General features: G+C 39.9%; 1 protein-coding gene across 2 annotated transcripts in view; it reads left to right on the top strand.

Annotated features, from left to right (window-relative positions):
- The window catches only part of ttc17 (tetratricopeptide repeat domain 17), a 30,243-nt gene that overhangs the window by 798 nt on the left and 19,124 nt on the right, over positions 1-10,321 (top strand). For both annotated transcript variants that reach the window (XM_031290103.2, XM_031290102.2), the window contains exons 2-10: positions 116-205; positions 859-1,028; positions 1,189-1,300; positions 4,183-4,314; positions 4,798-4,907; positions 5,018-5,165; positions 6,347-6,486; positions 8,623-8,783; positions 9,266-9,378. In XM_031290103.2, the coding sequence (XP_031145963.1) occupies positions 116-205; positions 859-1,028; positions 1,189-1,300; positions 4,183-4,314; positions 4,798-4,907; positions 5,018-5,165; positions 6,347-6,486; positions 8,623-8,783; positions 9,266-9,378 (1,176 nt within the window). The remainder of the gene's footprint in view (positions 1-115; positions 206-858; positions 1,029-1,188; positions 1,301-4,182; positions 4,315-4,797; positions 4,908-5,017; positions 5,166-6,346; positions 6,487-8,622; positions 8,784-9,265; positions 9,379-10,321) is intronic.

The raw sequence follows: 10,321 nt of genomic DNA, 5'->3' as shown, positions 1-10,321 counted from the left end.
TGCATTGCCAGACCTAACTCCACAGCGCTGGTTAACCCTGTTTCGCACTCACTGGGAGTGACTTTACTCTATCTATGCCAGTCCTTACCGCGCTGTTTTTGCTTTTTTGCTTAAGGTTGACTCACCTTTGAATCTAAAGCATCCACACGACGTTGTGATCTTCATGAGGCAAGAGACTCGTGTTAACTACCTCAAGAAGCTGGAGGTTTGTGGGTTTCACTTCGTCCGTGTCATGTGCAAAGATGTTGTCGAAGGGTTTCCTTCTTTGGGTTCTCTTTTTGGTTATTCTCTAACAACAGGCATTTCTTGCCTTCAGATTAGAGCTGGGCAATATATCGATATCGTGATATGAGACTAGATATCGTCTTAGATTTTGGATATCGTAATATCGTAATATGGCATAAGTGGTGTCTTTTCCTGGTTTTAAAGGCTGCATTACAGTAAAGTTACCAGACTGTTGTAACTGTTATGTGCCCTTACCCACTTAGTAATTATATCCACATTACTGATGATTATTTATCAAAAATCTCATACAAATATGTAAATATTTTGTGAAAGCACCAATAGTCAACACTGCAATATTGTTGCGGCATCCAGGTATTTGGTCAAAAATATCGTGATATTTGATTTTCTCCATATCGCCCAGCCCTACTTCAGATTAATATGTGCAGAAAAGATGGTAACAGTATCTCAGTTCCATTGGGTTTGGGGAGCATTATCTTTAATTTGGAAACATAAATACCTCCTATCACTACTTTATTCATTGATCGCCGTTACTTATTCGGTCAACTGTCCATTTTTTATGCTTACTTGTCCTCACTGATTGATTGATTGTTTTTGGTTATTGATTTAATTCAGAAGCAGCTTGTGGCACAGAAGATTCACATTGAGGAGAACGAGGACAGAGACACAGGGCTGGAGCAGAGACACTACAAAGAGGATGCAGACTGTGTCATGGCTAAGGTGCCCCTGGGAGATCTGGACCTGTATGATGGTACTTACATTTCCCTGGAAAGCAAAGACATCAGGTACGCGTTCCTCAGTAAAACACCTAATTGCCAACATTCTTCTTATCTTGACAATGTTTTTGTAAAGTGGTTGAGTCGTCATTTGTGTTTAGCGTCTCTTATGATTTGATTATGAAGACATTGTCGTCATGAAAGAGATTTCTCTGCTCTCCTCCCATAGCCCTGAAGAATATGTGGATTCCCGGTCAGCTCTGCCCCCGGATCTAGAAAAGCCTGACTGTGCCATAGTGTTTGAACTACCTTATAGCATCCATGCTTTTCAACATCTCAGGGTGAGTAGAGGCCAAACTTAGCTTGCTCAGAATGGAAGTAGATGGGAATGACTCATGAGTCATGATAATAAGTACCATGGAAGTTGCATTGATCATCCAATAAATATTTTATTTATATTAGTATGCCGACGTCAACCTCTGTTTTTTTTTGGGGGGGGGGATGCACTCGAGGTATGCTGTAATCAGGCTGCACAATTAATCGCAATTTTATTGCAATCGCAATATGAACTAGTGCAATATCCAAATCGTAGGGGGCCGCAATATTTGTTAAAGGCAAAATATGTCAAACCATTCTAAAATAAAGGACTGTGGTGCTGTAGAGATGTCCCGGCCTACAGGAGTAAAGAAAAAATCTTTGTTTGGTACAGATCCTCACAAAAAATCACACTTCAATCTTTTATATATATATATATATATATATATATATATATATATATATATATATATATATATATATATATATATATATATATATTTATATAGAATAATGATACAAAAATGATCATTCCCTCCAATATCGTGAATCATATCGCAATCGCAATATCAGTCAAAATAATTAATTAATTAGATATTGTCCTCATATCGCGCGGCCCTATGCTGTAACTGTGTGTAAAAGAACTCTCTGTTCTCTGATGTATGTTAAATTGAAATTCATTAGTTACAGGTGCTTAACATACTTCTTTTTTCAACAGTTGTTCGCCATCAGATGTAAGCATCCTGTTGGCGATGTATTAACTAGGGCTGTCAATCGATTAAAAAAATGTATCTAATTAATTACATACTCTGTAATTAATTAATCAAAATTAATCGCATACATAATTAATGGTGCCTGAACCGATACTTTTTAAGAAAGTAGAAAAAGAAAAGAAAAAGAAGGGTACTAAACAACAGTTGGTGACATTAAAGAACGGCTTGTTTATTGCTAAGGCCATATGGTCAAAATTAAATGATTTAATAATAATGTATAACAATAACAATAACTTATTTCACTAGTAAATTGCTGTTGAACGACAAAAACAACCATCAGATGGGAAAAGGACATTTACAATAACTTCAAATGCACCACGAGGGTGTAGTTTACCAGTTTCATTGAACGCACCGTCTGTGTTGTTTTTCCGACAGCAGCTGCAGATTGTTACATCCCGGTATTGAATCCTCTACAGTAAAACACAGACAAACTTTACACCGTTTAGCCTTAGCTGTCAGCATTTTAACCGTTTTTAATCCAGCTACTAGCTAGCGGTAGGCTAACGTTAGCTGCTGTTGAGTATAGTGTTAAGTAGCTAGCGGTAGGCTAATGTTAGCTCCTGTTGAGTATAGTGTTAACTAGCATCACGTGCAGCGGTGTTTGTGTTGCCTGTATCGTCTGTTTCAGAGCATCAGAGAGAAGCGCAGACATATCAGTGGCACCAGATTTCGGTAGCCAGGGTTGGCAGGAAGAAGATTTTTACAAGTAAATGTTCCAATTAATGATCCAGGCGGGAACATTCTCGTCTCCCTCCTTCATTTTACAGTCCAATGGTGGCTAGAATGGCTGGAATGAATTAATCTGCGTTATTTTTTTTAATGCGTTATTTTTTCTCAGATTAATTAATCGAAATGAACGCATGAAAAAGAAACCGAAAGCTAGGAAAGCGTTGTCGGAGGAACAGAGAAAGAGGAAACGGCAGACTGACCTCGCAAGGAGTCAGACACAAGTAAACATAGGAGTTGCCAAATATCTATTCCGAAGCCGTAGGGGGAGCTTTATAGAGAAACCTGCGAGCAAAAAGCGAGAAAACAGTGAAGAAATGGCCAAAACTGCATAACGCTCCTTTAAATCAGCCATAGGCAGATATGGGATGATTGTCAAAGATTGTCTTGAAGTGTGGATACAAGTGTTTTGATTTGTTGGTAGCTTTGCAGATTTCTTTTCTCTATTTAACAGAAAAAGCAGTTTTATTTAGATCAGTTGTGGCACAGGGTTAATGAAGCATCAGCTAGTCACTAAAGTAAGTTAAGCATGGACAGAGTTCAAGCACCAAAGATAAGATATAAGATGGCCGTTTTCTTTGGCAATTGCACTTTGCAAATTTATAGCGACTGAAGTGTATTATGTTTCTCAGAAAGGGAAGCCCAGCCGACCTTAGCAAATAAAATGCAGTGGCGAGTATTGTAATTATCTTCAGTAATGAGCTAAAGAGCTTAATGGGAAATGCAATCTAAAGGCCTAGAGTGGAGGTCGCTGCATGTCAATAAATTACATCCCAATTGTCCAGAACTGAAAAGAAGCGCTCAGAGGGAAGCTGTTTTGTTGCAGGTTATCAACAAGGTTATCTGTATGATATTTAAATGTGAGTCTTTCATCGGGACATTTATATTCCGTGACCCTTTTTAACGATAAAAAATGGTCTCTGTGGAGATATGCAAATCATAGTAATCTGTGTCTCTGAATCCCGAGAATAACTTGATTGTGTTTTACGGTTGCATTCAAGTCCAGCAACAATTTCATAAATGAGGCCCTTGGGTAAAGATAAAAGGGCAGTGGTGTTTTTTGTGAACAAGTAACAATAACTGAAGTTGATCTTTTGTTACAGTCAGAGTGGAAAACCCGGACCACTTTGCCACATTTCATTCAGTCACTGATTTGTTGTGTTAATTTGCTTATCAGGTTAAGAGTCCAGTGGGCGGTCACCACCACATCATCTTTATTTGAATATAGTTGCAGATGCATTTAAAGTTCAAAAGTTGGTATGCTGTTTATCTAGTTGGAAAATAGTTGAGTTTCAGTTAGCCTTGCTGTCAGAGCTGGTCATTTGTGCTCTGCATAATGTGTACACAGCAGAGATGTAGCCATTGTCTGACCAATGATCACATTGACTCTTCCCTCCTGTCTGTTCCAGGGTGTGCAGGAGAGGGCAAACTTGACCTCCCCACTGCTTTCTAAGGAGGATCCCATTTTTAGTTCATTGTCTCATAAGCTGGGTCGCAGTGTTGATGAGTTGGGCCATCGCATCCATCAAGGCTTACTGAGGGTAAGGTCTGCCTGTACAACTTTGCCTCACTACACTATACAAATGTATTTAAAGACCTGTGTTCTGCCCTTTGCATTTATTGGACAAAGCACGGAATGTGCAGAGAAAAAAAAAAGTGGACAAAGCCTTTGTATAGAAATTGTAAAGCATGGAAAATACGTAATATCTGCTAATGAGGAGCATATCCATATTTTTAGGATTTTGTCATGCGTGTGTCTGTATACCTGTGTATTTATCTGCCTTCCTCTCAGTCAGCATCCGTGTGAAAAAAGAGCTGCGTGGTTTTGAAGCTGGGTTAATGACTCCCAAGATATTGTAGCAAGAGCTAGCATAACAAGCCCAGACGCATTCAGAGTACTAGCAAGTCAGCCCAATTACACATGTGACCAAGATCCATTGTTCAGTGCAGCAAAACTACATTGGGAAAAACAAGTAGTTGTGAAAGTGTGTGTATGTGCACATCTTTATGATTGTGTGTTCCAGAACTCATCGTCCTGGGTGCTGTACAACATGGCATCATTTTACTGGCGAATGAAGAACGAGCCTCAGAGGGCAGTGGACTGTGTAGTGCGTGCTCTGCATTTCTCCCCAAGGTACTGTCGGGCTGGTCAGAAGGCCACTGCAATATTATGCTGTTTATTGTATGAGACTGCTCACAGGTGTTCAAATTCTCATACTGTGTGTGTGTGTGTGTGTGTTGTAGGCAGCACAAGGATGTAGCCCTGGTCAACATGGCCAACATCCTGCACCGTGCCCATTTCTCAGCCGATGCCGCTATTCTTGCCCACGCTGCCCTGGACCTAACGTCCGATCTGTTCACCAGCCACTACACCTTAGGCAACATTTATGCTGTAAGTAAAAGGGCAAATCATTCCACTGCATTAGACACATGGGAATTTAAACCACATACGGTTAACCATTTAGTTGGGTTTTTACTAGGGCTGTTAAACGATAAAATTTTCTTAATCGCGATTAATCGTTGAATTTCTGTAGTTAATCGCGATTAATCACATGTTTTATCACATGATTAAAATTCTATTATTTTACTGTTTTTAAGTACATATTAACAATGGAAAGCCATTATTACCAGTGTATCTTGATTGGGAATCAAATGAATGCAAAGAAAGTGACTTTATGAACTTGATTTTAAGATTTGTATTTGTTTATTATATATCTAATTTAGTCACACATTTAAATTTAACAACAACTTTGAATGCACCAAGAGGCTGTAAATTACCAGTTTCATTGAACGCACCGTCTGTGTTTTTCCGACAACGGCAGCTGCAGATTGTTACATCCCGGTGTTGAATCCTCTACAGTGAAATACAGTCAAACTTTACACCGTTTAGCGTTAGCTGTCAGCATTGTAACCGTGTTTAATCCAGCTACTAGCTAGCGGTAGGCTAATGTTAGCTGCTGTCGAGTGTAGTGTTAACTAGTGTCACGTGCAGGGATGTTTCTGTTGCCTGTAACGTCTGTTTCAGAGCATCAGAGAGAAGTGCAGACATATCAGTGGCACCAGAATGAGGCACTGAAATCTGTGTTGCTATTCCTGCAGCAGCAGGATGTGTTACGAGGAAGTACGGCTAAATAGTAGCCTGTTAGGCACGACGCAAAGCTGAGTGAAGTAAAAATAAATTAATAAATGGCGGCATGCGATTTAATACGATTTAAAAAAAAAAATAAAAAAAAAAAAATAAATAAATAAAAATAATTAACGCATTATGCTCGACCCTTAATTGCATCGCGATTAACGCGTTAATGCTGACAGCCCTAATAAATATATATATATATATATATATATACTATTAAATACTGTGTTTTACTAAACTCATATTTACAAAACACTTGTATGTGAGTGCCCAAAGCTTTATACCAGTGTGTGGTACTCTGTACATATATTTAGTCTGTTTAGACTTTTTAATTTTGTTACAGCATGATGTCTACATGAGACAAATCACCGTTTGACCTCCTATATATGTCTATATCCATGGTCTGTTTCTCCCCTTTTTTTTTATGGCTGTCTGACCAGATGCTTGGGGAATACAACCACTCAGTGCTGTGTTACGAGCAGGCACTGCAGGCCCAGCCAGGCTTTGAACAGGCCCTGAGGAGGAAACATGCCGTGCTCTGTCAACAAAAGCTGGAACAGCGCCTGGAAGCCCAGCACAGGTAGGCAAGCACTCATACAGACACACTTTAAGTACTTTGGTTGGGTGTAATGATAACTAGACATTTTCAAACACGTCCCATTGCACGCAACTGCGAGGCACCAACAATGTACCACACATTTGATCCTGGGTTAGGTTATCTGTAGTCTGGCTTAACGGATGGACATTGCCGGGATAAAGACTGGCAACTGGCCCGTGTCCCTCCCTTTCCACTAGGGGTGCATGATATATCGACTCAATATTGTTATCCCAATATTATATCGACAGTATGCAATGTTTTGTTTATTTTGTGGAGCGCTGCGTCCCGTCCGTTGGCTGTGTGGCCTAGTTGGGTTTGATTTAGAGCCTGCTTGAAACGCTATAATGATCATGTTTCATTGGCCAGTTACCGTGTCACGTGCACATGTTAGTACACGTCACCGCACGGGTCCACTACGTGAACGTGGAGCGTACCACGTGACGTGTGTGCATATTTGGACAGAGTGACAGTGCAAGTCAAGAAATGGAAAGAGACAACCAAACGGAACGAATCGGAGAAGCGAAAGAAAAGAGAGGACCTAACGAGAGAGCGCTGGGAGTCAGTGGAGCAAAAGAAAGAACACGAAAGTAAGAAAATGGGTGTTGCTCAGGGAGAAGACGAAATAACATTGATTGAAGAGGAAACAATAGCGGCCAAAAGTAATGCCTCCTCGGTAGCTTGGAAATACTTTGGCTGTAAGATTTTGCACAGGCTAATGCACTATGCAAAACGTTTTGAATGGTGGTAAACCACGCAAGAGGCAATACAACAAGCCTATTTTTGCATCTTAAAAACCACCACAACGCCACTTTACGATGAGTGCATGATACTGTCCCAAAAAAAAAACCTGTTGCCGTTAATACGCCAGATCTAGCCAAACAAGCCTCACTAGCGAGTGCTTTTGCTAGTGGCACAAAGTACGACAAGAAGAGACGTACCAAAATCCCCAATGCTATAACGTACTATTTGGCCAAATATATGATGCGCATCCACACAGTTGATAAAAAAGGCTTCAAGAAGCTTCTGAATGAACTAGACAAACCGTACCAAGTCCCATCCTGCACTAATTTCTCACAGGTAGCTATCCCCCAACTTTATAAACAGTGCAGAAAGGCAGAGTTTGGAGTCAGAAAGACTGAATATTTTTCATCCACGACCGACCTGTGTTCAAGCCGCACTACGGAGCCGTACATTAGTCTCACTGTGCACTATATTGTTATGAATCTATTTTGATGCGTTTTCCCATAACTTTTGTAATTTTACATATGTTTAAAAACATCGAAATATTCATAATCAACATCACAATATCACATTTTGTCAATATCGTGCAACCCTACTTTCCACTATCTATTTTGCAAGGGAACGGTTGCTGCATTCCCGGCTTAGTACCTCTCAGGACGGTTGTCATTGGTTTAAATAAATACTATCAAGCCAGAGAGTTTTTCCCCTATCCCAGAATAGATAAGCGGTGTAGCCAAACCAGCGTTGACACAGATTAAAAATGACAGTAGTAGAACTGAATTCATCATTTATCGCTCATAACTTTTCTTAACTGGTAAGCAATTCAGACTACCTGGGACTGTCCACTATATTTCTGTTTGAACAAGGATTGGTTGGTGTAGGATTTCATTAAAATGTCAAAGTATGGGCGCCCGGATAGCTCAGTTGGTAGAGCAGGCGCCCATATATAGAGGTATAACTCCTCGACGCAGCGGGCCAGGGTTCGACTCCGACCTGCGGCCCTTTGCTGCATGTCATTCCCCCTCTCTCTCCCCTTTCAAGTCTTCAGCTGTCCTGTCAAAAAATAAAGGCCGGAAATGCCCCAAAAATGGCAAAGTATCATTCCTTATAGGGGATTTTTAATAACGGTAAAACCAGAACACTGTAGGGAAAATGTCCGGCCCCATGGAGGAGTCTGAATAGTCCCTGGAGCTGGCGGAGAGTCCGTGTTTTGCTCATAAGTGCAGAGTGGATTTTGTGCAGATACCGAGGCCTTAAGGTCTCCTTTACCTTTCATAGGTCTTGTGGTTGTAGAAGGATCATGTGATACGCTTTGTTTCCTTGCCGTGTATTTCTGCCTCTCCTGTATTTCGCTTCCTCATTTTACTATATTTTTAGATCCCTGCAGCGGACGCTGAATGAACTGAAGGAGTACCAGAAGCAGCATGACCACTACCTTCGCCAGCAGGAGGCACTGGACAAACACAAGCTGCTGCAGGAAGAGCAGATCCTGCGCAACATTATCCATGAGACCCAGATGGCTAAGGAAGCCCAACTTGGTAAGATGCCATGCATATACAACTGAGATCACATAACATTCATGAGGTGTGAAAGGGTGTGTATTACTTTTTGGATTTTGTATAGGAAAGTATCATCATATTTTTAACTGAAGAAAAGCCAATTGCTTTCACTGGTGAAGACAAAAATGCGTAGACTTGTTCCGGTTGTGATTTTAACATATTTAATGCCAGATAAATGCAGATTATTATGAAACAGAAGTGAGATGATCAGGCAGGTGCTCTCCGGTAAAATGATATCAATTTTGAGAAAAGTAAAGCTTCACCATTGGCTTCACAGAACTGAAGTAGCAATACCGTGGAGTCGAGATAAATGTGATTGTATGGAACTCATAAGAGGCATGTTTGAAAAGATGCGTTGTCACATTAATCTAGCTCGATATTCATGCATACTGCTACATACACGTGCCTTGATTTGGCAGTGTAGCGCAGCACCTGAGTACTGTGTGTCATATGTGCTCCAGGGAACCATCAGATGTGTCGGCTGGGTCAGCAGCAGCGCAGCCTCTACTGCCCCTTTGACCTGCCTGTGCGCTATCACCGCGGTGATCTGTTTGAGCATGTCCATTATGTCCAAGTAAGTCTGAGATATTACAATGTACGTGGTCATTTTTTTTCTTTTTTTTTCTTGACAAAAAAACGACATACAAAACTCTCGTTGGGGAAAAGAATATACATGCGTATATACAATACAAACGTTGTCCATGTACAAGAAAGAATTACCTGAGCAAAAGAAACGACAAAGAACAAACTAGAAAGGGGGGGAGCTGCTTAAAAATACACAAGTCAAAAGCAAAAAGGCTAGAGAAATCAATTAATCAAAGCAGTAGTTTCCTAGATTCCTAGACACATTTTTCTTGCAATTTTACTTGATCTGATCTTTTGCAGTGAGGAAAAAAAAACAATTTAAAATCATTTTATAAACCAAACAAAGGAACATCTCCACTTACTGCAATGAATATGATATTTACCCATAAGAATAATCCTATTGACTAAATCTGCTACTGATGAATCTCTATTATCCATATAAAAGAGGCCGTGTGGCAAGGTGAGAGTGGGGATATTATCACTCTTGGTTGACAGCCAATTATGTCCGGATATATCTCATAAATTATTTTAAAGTGGGTTTCCTTGACTTTTGGGGAAATGGGCCATTTACTGTAATGAATTTAAAATGTGTTTTCTTCTATGGACAATGCAACCATGTTCGGAACCTGTACACACAATCCTCTGTTATAATCAAAAAAAATAATTTAGATTTCAAAACATCACTAATATATTTATTGTTACATGTATTGTCAAATAAAGTACAATCATTAATAACGACATTTGGTAAAGTTGGTGAGGGTCTTATTCTTGCATATAACAATGTGCTTTGAATGAACTGTAATACTGGTATAGGTATTGCTTCACAGATCCTGTTGTATTGATTTCCTATTGATTTATAATGACCCTATTGTTCCATAAAGGTGGATCCATGGGGAGAAAAGTTATGGGTGAATATCATTTTCCAATATTGG

Source organism: Sander lucioperca, chromosome 3, assembly GCF_008315115.2.
Source record: "Sander lucioperca isolate FBNREF2018 chromosome 3, SLUC_FBN_1.2, whole genome shotgun sequence".
Taxonomy (NCBI): domain Eukaryota; kingdom Metazoa; phylum Chordata; class Actinopteri; order Perciformes; family Percidae; genus Sander; species Sander lucioperca.
This window is presented reverse-complemented; position numbering and strand designations above follow the sequence as displayed.